The sequence below is a fragment of the Rhamphochromis sp. 'chilingali' genome (genome assembly GCF_963969265.1).
Source record: "Rhamphochromis sp. 'chilingali' genome assembly, chromosome: 15".
Classification (NCBI taxonomy): domain Eukaryota; kingdom Metazoa; phylum Chordata; class Actinopteri; order Cichliformes; family Cichlidae; genus Rhamphochromis; species Rhamphochromis sp. 'chilingali'.
In genome coordinates, this window is record NC_137942.1 from 15,948,673 (window position 1) to 15,969,590 (window position 20,918).

Here is a 20,918-nt window from a genome sequence, read left to right on the forward strand (position 1 = left end):
AGGATCTTGAAGCCAGGTAGGAAACCACTGCAGTAGCAGACAGCACTCATAGATTTCTGCTGTTGGTTCTTGACATAAATTTAATATTTCCAAAAAAAGCATCAGCTGCTGGTTCTTTCAGCCACTGAAAGAGTTAAATGGTTTCCATCATTACGATCACTGTACTAGAGAAGCTTTGCAAGTGAAACAAGTGGGGAAAGGCACGCAGACTTCATTAATAAACTAATCTTATGGCAGATGACGGCAGTTAGTCTATGCTGGTATTTAACTGGATTCCAGTGCTGTGTTTCATCAGTGAACTGTCCCATCAGACAAGTGGAAAAATCCAGGCTAATTAAAATTTTGTTAAATATCTGTTTATTTTCCTTCCTTTGAATTCGGTTTCAATGTCATTATCCAAACTGCGGCCCTTTTCTTACTTTATAGGAGTCAGCACGGCCCTCTGGGGAAAAAACAAACATGCTGCCCACCACTGATTTTCGTGATACTTGAGATCAAATTTCCAGAAAATATTTTTATTTTTTGTTTTTCTACAAACATCCCTAAGTTGTCATCAGAAAGCAGAGCAAAGTGGCCTGATGTGATGCACTGAGCTGAATTGCTGTGACCTTCTGAAATCCTAAATGGAAAGACCACTGGAGCTGAACTGGGCGCTGCAGGTCACAGAGAAGCTAATGGGGAGTGCAGTCCTGGGAGGAGCAGTGCTTTTTCATCTTCAGCTGTGCACCGACAAGGAGAAAGTGAGAAATGAATGAAGGAGACTCTTCCTGCTGAATGAATGAGAAACATGAATAGAAAGGCCTGCTTTAATGGGCCTGGGTTGTGTGCTTATTTGTAGATTTTTGTGAATAGTCCTGAGATTGATTTTGCCAAGTAAGTGCCATTATTAGTGAATGAAAAGGAAATTCTATTTAGGAAAACCAATGAATGTCAATGCTGCTCGTGTTTTCCCATCAGCTCTAATCTTTTGTAGCAGGTGCTGGATATTCATTTAAACAGATATATCTAAATCAAAGGCAGAAATCTATCTGCTACTTATGTATATACACTCAAGGGTCACTTTATTAGCTACTCATTGCTAGTACTGGGTTGCTACTGATTTAATTCTTCATGGCATAGATTCAACAAGCTGCTGGACTGTTCCTCTATGGAGATTTTGCGCCATATTTACATGATAGCATCACACAGTTGATGCAGATTTGTCAGCTGGACATCCATGATGTGACTCTCCCGTTCCATCAAGTCCCAAAGGTGCTCTAATGGATCTGTGTACAGTGAGATTGACATCTTCAACACATCAGTTGTAGAGGATTAGAGCTTGTGACATGGTGTGGTATCCTCTCAGAAGCATCCTTTAGAGCAGGTGTGTCAAACTCCAGACCTCCAGGCCTGATGTCCTGAAACTTTTAAATGTGTCCCCGCTGCAACACACATGAATAAAATTAGTAGGTCATTAGCAAGACACTATAGGACTTGACTGCACCCCAAGGTGGCAACCCCTAATCCTACTCAAGTAAATGTAAATAAATGTAAGCATTTGGAAAAATTGACTTTTATTGCACCATGTTCATGCCCTCATGAGCTGCAGCAACATAAATCAAATGGCTGAATTGCCAGTTGCCTGTTTCAGGACACCGGCCCTTGAGGACTGGAGTTGGATGGGTCATAAAGAGTTGGACCTGGTCAGTAATGATACTTAGGTAGACTGTGGTGCACAAAGTGTGCAGAGAAAATATTCCCACACTAGCAGACCAGGATGGATGCATGCTTTCTGCTGTTTATGCCAACGACTCTGCCAGAAATCCTAGACTTATCAGACCAAACATTTCCATTCTTGCTGAGCCTCTGCCAGTTATATCCCGTTTCCTCTTCTTAGATCACAGCAGTAGCACTTAGTTTGGTCTTCTGCTGCATTAAGGTTCAATGTATTGTAACTATTGCCTTTCATCTCAAACCAGTCTGGCCATTCTCCCAGAACCTCCGGCATTTCAATCCAGAGGACCGTTGCTCACTAGAAATTTTTTCTTTGCCTGAGTAGTCTCTGTAAACCCTGAGGTGGCTGTGTGGGGAAAATATCAGTAGATCAGCAGATCCCGAAACACGTCCAACACGTCTGGCACCAACAGCCATGCCACATTCAGAGTCACTTTATGTCAAGTTGAACTTCAGCAGGTCATCTTGACCAGGTATACATGCCTATGTGTACTCGAGTTGCTGTGATGCGATTGGCCGATTAAAATTTATCCCACTGCTTTGATCTGGGTGCGAGTACTTTGAGGGGGACTAATAAATTAGAAGGAGTAAAAGTGACTAAGCTCAGATAATTATAAAAATAGATTTCCAGGTCACTGAGGGGCGAGCAGAAAAAGTGAGACACGATCTTCACAGGTCCAGAGGAAATGTGCGCCTCTTGTTTATGACACTGCGGTGCTGGAGGTCTGGCTCGGCGTGAGAGCGAGAAACCATTGAGTATTTAACAAAATGCACTCAGAAAGCACTTCACTGATGCATCATGGGTAGCTGCTCTCAAATCACAGCAGGTTTGTGTCTGAGAACAAGCTCTTTTTCGATTTAATGAAGTAGGAAGAGGCGAAGTACATTTGGGCCACATCCTACAAAAACATAATGAGATTAAGCTCTGCTCCGCTTCGCCCGTCATCCTCCTCTCGATTAGATTCACCCATTTTAAATAAGCACAACACAGAGACCGTGTCAGAGTCACACACACCCACTTTTCTCTTTTTATTCAGTGATAAATAATTTCCTATGATCATAGGCTTTACGTGTAGACATCCGATCAAGGCAAGAGACAAATTAGAGGGCACACATGTTGCCACCATTAGAAAATAATAGCTGAAACAAAAAAAAAACCCAACAAAAAAACAAACAAACCAAAAAACAATGAGGTAAGAAGTTCTCTTTTTTATACATTTGTGGTGCTTCTATGTCTGTTACCTATACTGTTGAATGCACAGTGCTTTCTAATACAGAAATCCTGCCTCTTGTGTCTGTACATTATTTTTTAAAAAAAAAAGAAAAAAAAAAAGAAGTAGGTCATGGCACAATACTGAACCAACCAAGACAGGGCACTGCAAAGTGTACAGAATAGCCGTATACATCATCAGACAGAGTAAGAAAAGTTGAGCAGGAAACAGAAAATACAAAACAAAAAGTCTAAGACTTGGCGAGTGAGCGACTGCGATCGGTTCAACACACACACACTTTCCAGGACAAGTCCTAGGGTCAGCAGCTTGCATGCTCCCTACATTTACAGTATGGTATGAATGTGTGAAAGAGCTGCAATGACTGAAGGAGAATGAATCAGCAGCTATTTCGATAATAAATCAGAAATGCTAATCTTCTGCTGGTTCCAGCTTCAGCAGTGACACCTCTTTTCCCACCAGCACAGCACTGATGCTGGGCCAGCTCTGCCGTGGTGTATTTTTGAAGAACTGGCTCACATTTTGACAGGTTTGATGGGGTAATTTCCGTGGGAAGAAGATAAAAATCACATTGGACAAATCGGTGGGCTGCATTTGCCAATCACTGCTGAATTTCTTGCAGTAGCTCCAAACGCGCCCAGTGAGAACAGTAGTTCCAACGATCCTGTGCCGACACCCCAGTGCTGGTGGAAAACGAATCATTTCTGCCTCTTGTGACTTTTTATTTTATTTTATTTGTTTAGTTAAGGAAAGGCTCTGTGAAGGCCAATGGAAGATAGGATGGATACATTGTATCTGTTTGAATTTGGTGCCGTGTTTAATCCAGAAGTGTGTGAGCTACGAGGTTGTGTCGATGGACAGAAGTCAGACTTATCAGTTCAATCTCAACATTCACTGATTTTTTATTTTTATTTTTTAACTTTCGAGAGACTCGCACGTCCCAAGGATGTTATCCATAACAAATCAACCTTGATAAGTCCACTTCTAAATCCTAACTAAGAGCCTTCTAGTAAATTCAAAACTTGCCTGAGGATCATTGTAACTTTACACTGGTGCTACCACTGCCCAGCTGGGCTGAAGACACCATTGTGTTGGTTTTTACTTCCTTTAAAGATATATCAGTATAAAAGTTCAGAAATTCACAGATTATTACCTTTACTCTTATACCAGTGCTGATGAGGAGGATGTGTCTGAGTGGCAACTACTGTAGTCGCACCCTCACTGTTAGTATAAATGGTACAGAGCACTGCAATATTGTCCCATTTACATGGTTCAAACCTAATTGATTATATTTGTTAAAGGAGCACTCTTTTTGTTGTATTTTATGCAGTTTCTATTTGTAGGAAGAGACCAGAAACAACCTCAGACATCACCCTGATGAAGGCAAGACAGCTAAGAACTTGTGGTGAGCAAAGAGTGGTGCAAATTAATCTGGACACTGATAAAGTAATTACTACAATAAAACCATGTTAGCTTGCACACAGTGCAGACTGTGTGCAGGGCTTTCCCCCTCACAGAGGACTTTTTGGGCTCCTTTAAAAGACCTTATGCCAGAATCACCAAATTGTTTTTTTAATTAAAGGTTTAATTTTAATGTGAAGTGTTCAAACCTACAGGAAAATAACTCACTGAAGGTTCACTGCAGGCCAGGAAAAACCCTGCAAGGGTAAATATATTTTTGTATTTGTGTGCGTTTATGTATGTGTGTGTTGCATTCACAGACATCACGAGCAGCAAACCGAGGCACAGCCCCCCTATGCATGGACCTGACCTGCAGTCCGTTCACTTATGCAGAAAGAAAGAAAGAAAGAAAGAACAAACTGCTCCTGGCTCACTTACTTCCTGTCCAACATTAAAGGAGAATACCACTGATTTTTTAGCATTCGCATGTTATTTTCACACCACTTGTAACTTCCAGCTTCCACTCAGGGAAGCTCCCAACCTGCAGAAAAATGCAAAACTGCAGTGATCCCTACAAAATACTTTGAAAAGGCCACTAGGCATGTGGCTGTGCTTAACGCAATTAAGTGTATTACTATAAATACGAGGTGCGTTTATGATGATTCTCTAAATTCACAGTCTTCTAGTTACTGGCTGTGGGAGTGTATCAGCATGATGGCGTTAGCTGATGGCTTAGCAGAGCTGTCTACACTCGCTAATACTTTGCTGCTATTAATAACACTATGCAAGGTCTTACAGTAAGTGGCATTCTCCTTAATGGTGCTTGACCTTGTATTCTGCTGCCCAGGGAGGTCAGCCTCCCCTTTGGGGCTACCTGTTCCTGAGCAGTAGCCGGCTGGAGACAAAAGAGGAAGCACACCTGCATCTTCCTCTCATCCACAGTAGCCCGTGTGTGGCCCCCTGACAGCTGTGACCTCAGCTGCTCACCTCTCCCACACACCTGGGGCTGTGCAAATGTGACAGGAGAGAATAAACCCCACTCTAGAGCCAAGCTTTTGCAATCTCCCACCTCCCCCGAAGGGTTTCCTTCAAGGGTTCAGCTCAGTGAACCTCAGTAACACTCAAACAACTTCAGTGGACAAAGGTGGTGGGGGAGGAAGAAGAAGAAGTAGAAAAAAAGAACACAAATTGTACAACAACAGAAAAAACACAAAACTAAAAATAGCTAAGAGAAGCCAAAAACAGCAACAGGAGCGGTCGTGACGGCGCAGATGATGCTGAGAGCGGCGAGGTGGGGCGGGTGGCTGGAAATCATGTCGAGGAGTGACTTTAGTGGTCCTCAAGAAATGTGCGCCAGCGTTGTGGTCGCGGTTGCCATGACAGCAGCACATTGAGCACCCTTTCCAACAGAACAACAACAGAGAGACACCATTTTTCTTTTTTTTTTTTTCCTTCTTTTTTTTTCTTCTTTTAAATCAACAGTGGCAGGGTGCTGCAGCAGCCTCGGCTGCCCTCGCACTCCCCCAACCTTTTGCGTCCATGTCCCCTTTAAGTGTTTTGTTCATTTATTCATCTTTTTAGTCGCTGGGTACTCCACGGTGCTGCGGTCCCTCGACACATAAGCAGAAACTTCCCCCGTTTCAGGCTTCTGGCCAGAGTTAGTCGTTTTTGATTTTCAGTCATTTTTGCATGTGTGTTTGTTTGTTTTTTAAATCCCATGACATTTTCAGAGCCTCTCGTGTCAGTCCAGAGGCGACAGCGTTGGAATCCTCAGCCCGGGAGGCAAACTTTGCCTGCAAACAGCAGTCCCACTATGGTGAAGAAGATGGAGAGGACGAACAGCACGTATGAGGAGCCGACCACCGTGTTGTTGGGAAGCTTGTACGGCTGGCCTCCCACCTCGTTGATATAGAAGCCTATTGGGAAGATGAGCGCCGCCATGCAGAACAGGATCACTGGAAGCAAGGGAGGGAGAGAGGAAAAATATTAGTTCCTTAAAAGATGACTCGAATTAATCTGTAGCTTTTCCTCAATGCACTGAAATCTTGTGTGTAAAATAAGCTCTGGGGACAGACTGAACTGATAAATGAAACTAAAGGAGTGTCAGCTCTTATTCTAGTCTTTGTTCTCCACAGTGGATTCAGAAAATTAAGCCTAATCTCATCAGCTTGAGCAGAAAGCATAGCCTCAAACTGACTTCAATTTTCGGGAGTTCATTAGTGAGATACAACACCGCCTTTCAAATGGTGTAATTGTCCCTTCAGAAGCAAACAGACCCATGGCATGCAGATAATTCTGCCTTGCATTTTCACAAAGATGAGAGGCAGAGGCACTCAATTATGTAATGTTAATGTGCGTCATAGATTATACATTAGTCTGACAAGCATACACTAGCCTGAGTCCAAGCTCGCCCAAACCAAATTTAGTCTCCTGTAGAAATGAGACATTTCTATTTTTAGTTAAATCTTCCTCCGAAGAGGAATCAAAAAGGGCAGCTGCGCAGACATCGCTGAAAATACCCCGAAAACTTCAACATTCAGTTGATGAACAGCAGCTGACTGCAGAAAATCGGAGAAATGAAACACTCAGAGAGAGACATGTTCATGAAAGCAGCAGCTGGAACTTTCTATAGACAGAAGATTGAAGCAGGCACTGAAAACACTTAAAAGCACATCATATATGACTACAAGGTAAACGCAGCACTACAATCATTAGAGTGAAACTTAACCAAGGAAGTGAAAAAGCCATAACTTATAACTTTTCGGTCACATTTTAATACACTGCTCAAAAAAATTTAAGGAGACACCTGATCCTCAGCAAACCTCAGAGATGTCCGTCTGTCCAGCGAGGAAGCAAAAACCCTGATTCAGTGCTTACTTATATAAAAAGTATAAGTTCAGGTGACAAAAGGATTTTTTTCCTTCATCTTCAATAAACCTGTGAGGTCATGAGATTACCGAAGAGCGTTTGGGGGACTGACAGTACGGAAAGGCTGGAAACCACTAATGTGCTGTGCATTTATACAGAGTAGCCGCACGCACGCACACACACAGTAGAGGTTTGTTGTTCACAGATGTGCAGCTCAGCATCAAAATCTTGATAAAATACTGATTAACTTTGTTTGGACTTTGAGTGATGTTCTTAATAAATGTGCAACATTTTCTAAGGAACCATGTCAACGTCCTCGTCCAAACCTGTGTCTCAAAAATCCCAGAAATCGTCCTCTTTGCCAGTTATGCTTGCACTCTGACATCGTTTATATTTAAATAATATTTCTTACAGCACCTGAAGGCAGCATTTTTCCACAGTTAAATGTTTTAGCAAATCTCTAAAAGAAAGCCAGCCAGCAGTAATGGGCTTGATTTAAGCTTTCAAGTTTGTAAAGTTTGTGTGTGAATTATTTGTTGGTAAATCATTAACTTCTTCCCTTGAGCTCAAAATGAATTGACACCATTTCCCAGACTAGCAGAATGTACCATTAGTTTCAGTAAATGCTCCTCCAAGAACCATAAACAAGCTCTTTATGCCACCTCAGGCTGATTAACACAGTACATTTCTCTACAAGCTTAAAAGGTGCAGATCAGTAATCACATTTTAAGCTTTCTAAACAAGCACATTGCAGCTCCGTTTATACACTGCAAGTCAAGTCAAATCCAGAAAAGGGATTTACCAAATTTACAAATGTTAGAAGCTGTGGTGGAAATGACACGTTTGCAGATGTTGTAGTTTCCTGAGACTGCCACTAGATGTTACATGAGAGGTGTGATTTACTAATTGAACCTTTAGTTAGGCACAAAAAACGTGTTCATCAAAGTAGAAAAGATAGTCCTAAGATTTTAAGTTAGAAAAGCAAAAGCAATGCTGAAGGAAACGCCGTCGAAGACTAACCAGAACAGAACAAATACACAAAGTTTTCCAAGGCTGAGGTATAGGACAGTAAACTCCACTCCATGTGTTCTTTCTTATCAAAGCCCATCAACTACTTTACCCACAATGCAACTCAACCGTAATATAGACCCAAAATAAACCCCCCAAAATGTGCGACAGCAAATACATTAATTGGATTTCATACAAATATTGACACTTTCGTCACTGAATAAAAACCGAGATTAAATTTGTTCTGGGGAGACTAGATCCAATCAGAAGTGTAGAAAGGCAGGACAAGTTTGGAGGTGATCCGATTAGTTCAGCTGACTCTTTTCCTCCCAGTTGAATGAAAATGCGACAAAATGTCAACATTTAGGAGGAAGAGATGAGTAGATGCATTTCACATTTGATGGCAAGGAAAATAAGATGCTTTCTAAACTGTGTGGAGCAACTTTCCCTGGTAAAACACAACAAAGTTTACACTTAGTTGTCAAAAACTAAAAGCATTCAGGAGCTTGTAAAACCACATTTAGCAGCAATAGCTTGAAAAAGAAAAAGAAAAACTTTTCTAAATGACTTTATTGGTATCTCACATCATTGTGGAGAAATTCTGGCCCACTCCTTTTACAACGATGCTTCGGTTCATTGAACTCTACAGGCATTTGTTGATGCACGGCTCTCTTCAGGTCCCTCTGCAGCATAACAATCAGGTTAAAGTCTGGACTTTGACTGAGTCACTGCAACACCTTGTTTCTTTTCTTTTCAGGCAATTCGGTTGTATATTTGCTTTGATATTTGGGATCATTGTGCTGCTGTATGACCTGTGTTGCCCTCTTCTCTTTAGAGAAAAAGGATTTCTTCTGGTAACCCAATTGTGCTGCCATGAATTTTGACATCTAATTGGCCTGTAGAGCGAGATATAGCTCTTGGGTTTTTTTTCCTTTCCCCCCTTTTTTTTGCAGTTTCTCTGAGCAGCTATGAAATGGATGATGATGAAGTAGAGCTGTAGCACTAAGGTTAAAAAATAATAATTACAGAGCCACTTGAAGCACAGTATGACCTTGGGGTGACACTTGCTGGGACAGGGATTTCTGGGAAGATTGTTGACTGTCTTGAATATTTTTCACTTGTGAATCATCTCTCGATGCACAACGATAAACTTCAAATTGCTTCAAAACGGCCTCATAACTCCTCCCAGCATCAGCAGCAATGACGGCTTTCTGTTGGCACCTCAATGCTACAGATCTGCAAACAGCCAAAGCTCTCACTTGCTAATGATCAGTTAATCAACTGCATTTATTTCTTGTTAAATGGCGAGAGTGTAATATTACATATACTGTATTTCATCTAAGACCTGCTAAGGACCAGATAATTTTCCTTTTTATATTATTAAACGGCTACATATCGGAGAACTCTGAATTTAATGTCTCAGTGTGTCTTCCAAGTACATGATGTAGAGGTCAGGCCCCTACAGGAGCTCAGCTACCATGGGACATGTTTTTTTTTTTTTTTTCTGTGTTAACCTGGTTTCCTTCTGCAAATCCAATTCCGCTGATTGGTGAGCTCTGACAATCACCATCAAGCCCTGCGGGATCAATTAGCTCGGCGCGTTGACCGCATGCTGGGAATCGCTGCTTTTGCAACAGGCACCATTCTCAATAAACAGTGTGATGTTCTGCTCAACACACAGTGGTCAAGTCAGCGGCTGCAGAGCAAGCACAGCAGAGATCAGGGATGAAGCCATCGTGTGGTTTTACTCAAATGTCCAGGAAGTAGGTGAAAAATGGAATAACAAAGCTGTTGCCAATAGCAAAGGTTCCCTTTTCTCTTCCTTCCTTTGAAAGTGTTGTAACTGAAGCTCGAGGTCCAGTTGAGACAACTTATGTAACTCACAGTGACGTTAAGCAGCAAAGCAAACTGTGGTTTTTGAATCCAAATCAATGGCTGTGCAGAATTTGTGGAATAGCTTCAAGTAATTAAAAATAACTGATCTATCAAAGAGCTTTTCACCATTTTTGTGCATTTTTTTTTCTTTAGATCAACACTTCTTTCTGCACTGCCTGAAGCAGCAACACCGCAAACGGAAACTGCATTAGATATCCTTTCCTACATCAGTTCAGAGTGACTTCCTTGTTGTTTAGAAAAAGTTGTGTGTCCGTACTCTAGAAGCCCTGTTGACTTATTGAGGTTATGTGACATGTTGTGAAAGCATAAAGAGCCATTTTCAGATTAGACAGACATAGGAGAGAAATGCAATGCTCAAAGCACCCTGAATAGAAATCAATGCCAGACGGCGAAGATGGCAGTTTACCCCGAAGAGCCAATAAGAAATCCGAACTGTGAAATATATGAGCCGGTCCTGCTCTTGCACTGATGTGTGAATACAAGTTCAAAACAGCATTAATTGTGTGGTGACAGGCGTATCAACTCATTACGGTCACAAAGATGCAGATAAGCGGTGGCAGTTTGGCTCACCTGAAAAAGCGGGTGACCATGTGTCACGGAGGTACGATGCAGCGGTTTGGGTTCGATTCTGACCCAGGGATCTGATGTGTGTCTTCCCCAAAGCTCTAGCCGCACTTTCCTATTTAAAAAAAGCTTCACTGTCCAAATAAATAAATAAAAGGGAAAAATGCCCCAAAACATCACGTTTTAAATACAAATTATAATACGTACAGTTTCATCCTTGTGAGCTTTAAAAATTAAAGTTTAGAAGGGTTTAAAATAACTGCCTGGAGGCAACACCAAGATAGCTGCCCAGCAACGCTTGCTTTTAATGACTGGGTTACAAGCAGCGTTGTCACAGAACGAGAATTTCATACTTTATACCAATACCCAGAAAAATATTCAATGTCATTTTCTATATCACGGGGTACAGAAGTATAGAAGATTTAGTTTTAAAGTAACTAATTAAAATGATTTACATAATTTCATTTCAGATGGTGGAGGTAAAGTATATTTTAGAACTTACTAATAAACAAATACGTACCTAACGCATCTAAATCATTAAATTATTGCACAAAACGTATTACGGTAAAGTTGTTCTCCACACTCTGGACTCTCTCCTCAGTTCATCTACGGCTTCGGCGCAGATCTGCACAGTCCTGGCCGCTTCCCCATGTGTCTGTGACACCAACAAGACTACACCACCAGGACTCTTCCATCCATGAGCTGCAGTCCACTAGCCGAATGCTTATAACATTTGGCTAATGTGGCTATCGGGTAACTGCGAATAGTTAAATGGCTAATGTTAACATGAGCTTTACTGGCCTCTTTAAATTCCTCCTGAAGTATTGTTCAGTGTTAATGACATCAACTACTTCAGCTGTTAGCAAAGGAAGGAGCTGTGTGCTTTGCGTCAAGTGGAGGAGGCACGACAGCAAAGATAGTATCGATATTGTTGCAAATGAGTTTCTTAATGTTAATTTTAGTATCTGAGTCTCAATTTTTTTGGGACAAACCGATTAACAAATTTTAATGTTTCGCTATACAGTTTCCCGAAAAAGAAAAATCTGAGACTTAATTCCTGCAATTCACAGATTAAAGGTTTTACTAGGATGTAGAATATGCATAAAATAACAGACTGACTATAAACTGTTAAAATGAAGCAAAGAGTCTGTTTTTAGATTCTCCTGCAATTTAAATTTCAGACAGTTTAAAGTTTTATACGCTTTATTCTCTTAAGGCAAAGATATAGAAATCCAATAAGTGAGTCGTGCCTATCTGTTTGCCACATTACCCCAAAAATATAATAAAACTAGGAATATTTATGGGTTGGCAACCAAGCTGTAACTGCGCCTGCATTTAATCTAAACAAGATTAACCGAGTGTGACATTCACGCAGGTATTTTACTAACTAATAAACCGGTTTTACAGTGTTGTGCTCCTATTAGCCGTTTTTCATCACGAATAAAAATTCCTGCGTCATCTGATGAGGTTTTACTCATAAACCTACCGGTTTGCTTTCCTCCTGTCTGTTAGCGAGCACAAAAGATCCCAGCAGAGTAAACTTGCATCACAATTCGAGTTTAGATTCATGCCCGCTCATTACTCCGGACATGTGTTTATTCGTGAGGCGAGCTAAAAGGCAGCCAAAAATACACGACTCAGCGTTATACCTGAAAACTTGAGCAAAGTGCACTTCAGTCAGACGCTTCTCTTAAGTGTTTCAACCAGTGACATATGGAGCCTTCAGAGAAGCAGTCATTCTTTGCACTCAAACAAGAGAGCTGCAGCAATTATCCGATTAATTCTTTAGTTGATTGACAGAAAATATCTAAAAACAACCATCAGCTACTTAATCATTTAAGGACCTTTTCTAAAATAGTAAATGCACAATACTTGAGCTTTCAAAGCACTTTCTTTCCACAAGGCTCATTCACCCATTTACACATACTCACTCATACATAAACCCCTTTCTATGCCTAAATCCTTTTAACTTCTCTCACTCACACACACACACACACACACACACACACACACACACACACACACACACACACACACGTTAATGGATGCATCCTAGAAGCTTCCACAAGGATACTTCAACACATAAGACTGAATGAGAGAGATCGAACCACCACGCTTCCAATTAGCAGAAACCTGCTCAAATGACAAATATGCAGTTTTTCTTTCTTATGGCAACAGAGATTTAGAAAAATAATTTAATCATTAATACAAATACTTGTAAAGAGTAACAGTTACCACATTACTCATGCTACAAGTAGTTATTCTGCTCCCTTGTTCAACTTGCTTAAGCATACATTTTCTTTTCTATAGGATGCTGATTTAATTTTTTAAAATACTATTCAGAATATTATTTTAACATATTTATATTATTTCTGTGAATTCACCGGTGCAGCGTTTTCCCTACATCTGGGGAGAAGTGTCACGGTTTTCATGCTGTAGACTGAAGTGTTAATAAATCCAGACGATCTAATATACAAGTCTAATCTGCAGCAGTAACCACTAACAGCAACTATGAGAGCTGCACTTGCTTGTTAGTGTATCACTAAAGAGACCGATGCTGCTCATTAACAGATGACTCTTTGCATCAGAAATGTGACAGATTTAAATAACAAGATACTGCAAAGATAAGTTAGAGGTCATTTAGAAGCAGGCAGCACGAGTTGAGCCAACCAAACAGCAGATAACGAAGATTTCATGCACAGCATATACTCTATATTTCCATAAGTATTCACTCACTCATTAAAATCATTGAATTCAGGTGTTCAAATCAGTTCCATGACCACATGTCTATAAAATCAAGAAGCTAAGCACGCAGACTGCTTCAACAAACATTCCTGAGAGAATGAGTGTCTCTTATTTTCCAGCGTGGTACCATGATAGGATGCCGCCTGATGGACGAGTCTCACTGCTCGTGTAAACTTTGGTGGAGGGGGGATTTTGTGTGGTTGTCTTTCCAGGAGTTGGGCTCAGCCCCTTACTTCCAGTGAAAGGAACTCGTAATGTTTCAGCATAACAAGACTTGGTCTCTCAAGTTCATATGTGTGTGAAGACAGATGAGAGAATAATTTTGGCAATATAGTGCATCATCTTTTGGGCTCTAAAAGGATAATTTAGTAGCTCTTTCTGTGAAATGTTTCAGTTGAACTGTTGTATAGGGAGTATAAGCACATGCTAGTTTTTCAGATAGGACTGCCTGAATAAATCAAACCTGAATTTTGATTCCATTAAGCTTGTTTGGTGGTTCTTCCTTCAGCAATCAGATTCTAATAACTTCTTGTGCTCTGCAGTTTTACCCCTGGAAACATGTGTCCACATCAGAAATGCTTCAGTGCTCCACCAGCAGGCATACCACCAGTGTGAGCACTACTGCTTTATGTTGCTGGTAGTCTCTGACTCTCCTGAGTGCTGATGTTTTTGGGGTTTTTTAAAAAATTCAGGTCTTTAAACAGTATCTCTTATTGTGCACCAGCAGTAGTCACAGATTACGTTTTAATCAGTTAGACACAACACAATTCAGCTCTGACATTGCAACTCATAAACCTGAATCACATAAATGTGCAACTACCCAGAGAAGGACCATAAGCAGCAGTTTAACCCCCTTTAAGAAAGAACACAAGATTTCCTCTTTTTTTCCCCCTCAACTCACATATTTGAAACACGACATTGATGCCTTGACTCACTTTTCTCAGGATGGATCACAGATTTTTAATTCAAAATTTGCAGGATCTGGGTGGCTTCTCTTGCAAAACAAACACAATAAAAAAAAAAGGATCAATAGGCTATTTAATAAAGTTGGCATCCATGGAAACCAGTTCAGTGTTAAATCTAGAAGAATGATTCTGTTTAAAGTGGTAAAAAAAAAGAAAAGAAGAAGCTGTAAATAGTATCCAAAGAGAGAGAAAAGGCTGCTTTGTTCATTTTCTAACTTCATTAATTAGCGAATGGTTTGCAGTTACTGTTAACGAATCTTCACAATGACATTTTCTATAACTCTGCATCCACTCCACCCCCACAGATGACCTTCATATTTTGGGGGAAAACGCTGCTGGTGTGCACACAGCGATACACAGAGGCGGGCCTGTGCCAGTTACACAAAGCTGTCCATTCAAGTCCCGATGGCCTGGAGCCAGTAACACTACACACTGCCCACCTCCTCTCAACCTTCATCACCTGTTTTGCCCAAAATGAACCAGCCCTGCCTTCTTGCTACCAGCTTCACTTTATTCCTCTCTTTCGATTTGCATCCTTACATGGGCAACAACCTCTCACTTTATGTCTAAAAACAAGATTACTCGCTCAGCTTGCCCTCTTTACCATCACACCAGTTTTTTTCTCACTTAACCCCCCTCCCCCCCTTCTCTCAGCCACATGAAATATTTTAGACGTCACAGCAAAAATTCAGCAACATCAAGCACTTTTCTCCCCTTTTCATCCACCTTACCCGCTCAAGAGTTACAAGAGAATCCCAGGTAGACCATCAGTCTCTAAAGTGCCAACTAATGGGGGTACTAAAAATAGAAAAAGTGATGCTTTTCTATCACTTTTCCCTCTGTTGCCACAGGCGTAGCTTCATCTCTCAAATAGATCACAAGTCTTTTCCTCCTCCAACCTTTTTTCCCCTCATTTATTTCCTTGCTGGTAAACGTTTTCATGCTTTAAAGCTGAACTAAAAATATACCTCTTGTCTGATATGCCCAGCAGAAGCTGTACATGGGAAGGGAGGAGGGTGGTGTGGAGGGGGGTAACAACTGCTCACAATTGCCATGGCAACGCTCTTACTTTCCTTTGAGTACAGTCGTTAAACAATGACTCGACTGCTTTCATTTTAGCATGTAACACTGTTTTGTGATTAGTGGACAGGCAGTTTGTGTAGCGGGGGAAAAAATTAATTAATTAAAAAAAATTAATAAATAAAAAAAAAAAAATCGGGATTCTGAAAAGCAGTGATTCATCACATGATCAGGGAAAAAAAAGTAAAAATAAAAAATATGAATCCGCAATCGGCCAGGCAGGCAAAAGAAACTTCAATGTTTATGGAGAGAGAAAAAGAAATACACAGGCTTTCAAACAATTTTTGCAGGGCATTGTGACTTCACATACCACTGCTGCATCTGTACGAGTACGTTCAGGTTTGTCTTTGTCTGACCAATCAAATGCCACCCTCCTACACAGCCTTACGAAACCAGCCCAGACACAGTCAGTACGCGAGATGGAAGTTCTTATCGAATGGTGGAAGCGTACCTTTACAAAAATCATGTCGGGGGGGGGGGGGGGGGGGGGCAGAGGAGCTGCGATTTCAAGGCAAAGAGGGAGATTTAAAAAAAAAAAAAAAAAAAAAATTGCCGTGGCACATAGGCCACCCACTCAAGTACCAGACAAACTGCATAACTCAATATCGGCTTCAGGGAGAATGCATAATCGACAAGAATGCAACAAAATAAAAAATAAAATAATTCTCATAAATGTGCAAATGCAACAAAACACACACACACACGCCCACACGCAGGTCCTCGCATCACTCTGAAAAACACAAACTGACTGATATCCTGTGCGTAGCCTCGGATGTTTCTGTTGCCGTGCACATTATCACACATGTAAATGAGGATGTGCAAGACTCGGCTAAAACCAAATTTCTACATCGATTCAACCTAACCTCCTCCCATTTTATTATTCACTGCTCTGCATAGATGCATAAATATACTGACGTGGTGTGGTGAAGGGGAATTTCTAAAGGTCGTCTCATCAGTTTCAGGGAAAATGTTCACTTACTGCCAGTGAAGGCGATCCAGCGGGCATATTTGGTGGCTTCTCTGCGCCAGTGTGATGCCACCAGCAGTCCACAGGTGACTGTGAGGGAGATGATGCCCATGATGATGAAGAACAGTGTGGTGACCCACTCTGGGGGCAGCCTTGGTGGGATACAAGTCCGGTCTCGTCCGTGGATCGTTTGACATTGCCGGACCAGTCCGACCGTGAGGGCTCCTGCAGAAAGACGACGAGGGTCAGTGAAGCAGACATTTTAAGTCGCCCTCCTCACACAAATAAATAAATAAAATGAAACAAAAGTATTTGCCGTTTTCAGATGATCTGCATCAGGACTCTTAACGAATCCAAAAATATATTACAAAGCTATGGGAGGGGGAAAGGTTTCAGCTCCACTGCTAATCACTCGCACAGCAGGGTTGCAGTTAGGAGGGAGACAGAGACACACTGCAGACTTCATTTCCCACTTCCAGCATAAAGAGGATGTAATCTGTAAATAAGCCAACAGGAAATTACAGCTACTGTCATTCACATACAGCAATAAATGATAAATGACGTGGAAACCTGACCTCACAGACCCACTAAGTCCTGATTCAGACTTCTGTGGTGAATCTTCATAGAGGCTATGGTATAAGCTATAGAAGTGGAGGATACATCAAACTGGCATTTAGTTACATTGACAGCACAGGGTTTCAGAGAGGTTTGCAGTTAGTAGAGGTGGGTGGATTGACAAATATCGATAGTGCCAATGCTGGTATCTGTATTGGATCGATACTAGTGCAAGAGGATCTGTTTCAAAATACACAAAAAGCTGAAAAGGTGTTTTGTTGTATTAACTAATTATTGTGGAAAGCAAAAATTATTTTGATTTAGTAATCATTAAAATATGCTCAGAATTTGCAAATTGATGACAATTCATCTCATTAATCAAGACACTTCTCCCCCCTACATATAGGAGTAGGGATGGGTACCGGTTCTGACATAAACGGTAGTAACCAGACCGAAAAGCAGTGCACATTTCGGTGCTTTTTTTTCCTGAGCTGTGATACACTTCTAGCCAATCATTTTACGTTTCCAAGGATAGTAAGCGGGGCCAGGTACGTACGTTCTTTTAGAGCAGAGCTACAGATTAAAAGTGCCCAAGGCAAAGCGGTCAAAAGTCTGGCTGTACTTCACAGCAAAATATGCAAACTCAGCAGCCTGCAACAAGTGCTTTAAGCTGATACTGTGATACTGTCAAAGGAGGTAACACCTCGAATCCGATGAAACACCTGGCGACGCATAGCGTTTTTTTTAAAAGCCGAGAAATGCGCCGTATTTGATAGCTTGCTGCGAGACCTCACACTGAGCACATCTACTGCGGGTGTGGTGCTTGTTATTGGACCCGGAGTGTGCAACATCCCCCAAAAACCCGAAGAGTAGAGTCCTGGCCCCTAGCCCTGCCAGTGTAGCAGAAATGATGACGGATGATGATGCAGCAGCAGCCGTTCTTCTCTGGGTGAGTAGCTTAATGTTATTCGTGTGTAATTTAATTGTAATTGAGTAGGGCTAACCACGTTATTACATTAATGCAGGTAAGGTGAACTAGCAAACATCATCATAGCTACATGCGGCTGTCCTCTTGTTTGATGGCAGATACTCCCTGCACCCTGGCCAAAAAGGCTAAAATGATCAAAGAAAAAGTGGAAAACAGTTAAACATGAGAGGTTTTTGGACAAAGTTTGTGTTTTTTTCCATTGTTTAAGCACCGCTTCCAGCCAAGAGTGATACCATATATGCCCCATAGCTGCAGAAAAGCCTAACATTGTTATCTTTTTACAAAAAAACAGCTGAACATGAGAGGTTTTTGGACTAATTTTGTGTTCTCCATTCTTTAAGCACCGGTTTGAGCACCGTTTGAGCACCGGCACCATTTCAAAAGTACCGATTTGGCACCGGTATCGGATAAAACCTAAACGATACCCATCCCTATATAGGAGTATCAGTATTTGTATCTGTATCGGCAATGTTGGCCGTGCTGGTAATGGATCAACACCAAAATTTGTAGTATTGCACAGCACTGGCAGTTAGGGTGTAAATTTAATGCTGAAGCATAGATCTCCAGTAACTGTGCCTCTAGAAGTCCCAGTAAGAAGAAGGACCGAAACCACAGGTAAAAAAGTTGAGAAAAAAGAAAGTAAAGACAGTAATCAGTAAAGAAGTAACAAATACTGTAAGTGCCTCCATCACTGACTGCAGAGGAAAATGTGACGCAGGTAAACTGAGAACACAGTGAACAAGGAACAGGTGAAGGGACGATGAGAGGAAAAAAAAACATAAATCCTTAAAATGTCACTAATTCACCCACGAAAATGAAACAAGGACTAACTTTCTTCACACTGGTGGGCCCAATTATTTAAGTGGCCAACGTTTTTTTTCTTGCATTTTCACACTCAAGCAGAGAGGGTGAAGACTAAATCAATCCAGCCAATTACTGGATGTATCCCACACAGGTTTGTTGCTAATCGCAGACACGCTGTAAGAAACTGGAATAATATCAGACAAATTTTGAGCCGCTTTAAAACACTCAATATCACACAATCGGCAAACAAGCAAAAGATCCCCAGAAATCCCTTTGGGATTGCATTGGAAGGGCATTCAGTGCAAAAATATGAGGAAAAAAAATATCAAACATACAGAGCTACCCACTGTGTCGAATATGAATAAGTTTATTTAAAGACTAGAAAATATACCTACTCTTTAAATCCACCCTCTCCATCTTTCGTCTTCTACACACAATTAGAGCCCAGAGACTTTAAGTAGTGCACATCTGCTATCAGAAACATGACATCGCCTAATGTTCCACAGTACCTATCCATCTTTGATCAGGCATGGGAGACAAATGGATTAGCTCCTCAGGCTGAGTCATTAGCAAACCTCTGCCAGAGTGTGAAGGCCAGTACTCAGAGCGGGATCATGCTCCAGCAGTACAGCCACTTTGGAGACACCATTCAATTAAAAGCACATCCTCGAGGGGATTTTCTACCTGAGTAAGCAGAACAGCGTCACACTGCTCAGGTCTTTGCTGATCACAGGTTCAGGGCAGACGACAGACTGCAGGGCTAAGTAGTGTCTATCTGGAAAGACTTGTGGGGTGGAGGGGGATTCAGGGTGGGGTTTCATCAGAGGATAGTGCACACTGGCATAACGTGATGAGCTGTCGTGTAATTTCTTCCATGTGTAAATAACTGAACGGGGATGTGTTTAGAAAGCTGACAGCTCATCAGAAATCAGACAAGCAGGGTTTTGCCATCATCCAGCAAAAAAGAAAAAGAAAAAAAGATACCCAAAGAAACCTCCGAGAGAGGTTTTGGCTTTGCACTAAGAAAAAAAATCAGAAGGGTTTCATTTACTCAAGCATAAAATACATATTTATTTATTAAATGGCCAGAAATAACAGGAATTTTACAAAATAAGGCAGCACGGTTCCTGCAACTATGTGGACCAATCATGCTTTCATGTGTACTCACCCCCCCTAAAGACCAATTATGAGCCAGGAAAAAGTACTTCAAAAGGAAGTGAAATAATATTTGTTCTTCCCTGTGAGCACTCTTTGTCCGCCAACACCTTTACAAATAACAGACAACACTGAGACTTCTTTCGATTTAAGTCATCCAAACAGCTTTGGGTGGGTTTTTCTGCGAGTTGGGTTTCTGGAAAAAATGACTGTTTTGGTGAAAATAATGATTTCCCCCCCCGCATAAAACAGCAAACACTGAGATTTAACTTTCTGCAACATGGACAAAATAATTGTGTAGTTTACTTTTTTTTGCTTTTTAACAAATAAACTGATAAAGCACTTTAATCAGTGCCTTAAAGGGATTTATAACAATCATGCACACACTCACACTTCATGTTTTTGCCCAAGGACACTTTCACGTGTCGACTGGAGGTGCCTGAAATCAAACAACTGGCCTTCCGTTTAGTAGATGGCACATTCTACCTCCCAAGCCCTGATCAGTGTTCCTAGCTCATTATGGCTACAGTAAGCCAACAATACAATAATCACAGTTACATCTTTACTAAAATAAATACAAAAGCCTCAGTATGGGTTTGCCAGTTCGGTGGTTGCCTGGCTCAGAGTTCTGCCACAGATTTTTCTTCAGGATTATTTGTGTGCCGTGTCTCTCGTTCATGTCTTTGTAAAACTTCCTCCAAAAAGTAACCGTGAACTTCAGAGCACCACTGTAGGCCAAATCTCTAGAGAGTAAATAAAAACACCATTTGTATATGTAAAACTGCTAAAAGAAAGTTAAGTAATTGTTAGCTGAAGCTCTGGTGGTGAAAAGTATGCTCAGAATAATACTACGATAATTTTCTCTGCTGTTTTAGGACATAATCTGAGAAAAGAAAAATAAAGCAGTGGTAAACACTGACCACAAAATAACCCCATTCAGTGAAAAGGCAAGGCTGTGTGGGCGACATCATAAAAGTTCA

General features: G+C 41.1%; 1 protein-coding gene across 1 annotated transcript in view; it reads right to left on the reverse strand.

Moving 5' to 3' along the window:
- Positions 1 to 2,712: 2,712 nt before the first annotated feature.
- The window catches only part of mosmoa (modulator of smoothened a), a 30,257-nt gene continuing 12,051 nt past the window's right edge, over positions 2,713 to 20,918 (reverse strand). Inside the window, exons 2-3 of the mRNA XM_080904772.1 lie at positions 16,449 to 16,661; positions 2,713 to 6,298 (exon numbers count right to left, since the gene is read on the reverse strand). Of these exons, the coding sequence (XP_080760898.1) occupies positions 6,114 to 6,298; positions 16,449 to 16,661 (398 nt within the window). The 3' untranslated portion in view covers positions 2,713 to 6,113. The remainder of the gene's footprint in view (positions 6,299 to 16,448; positions 16,662 to 20,918) is intronic.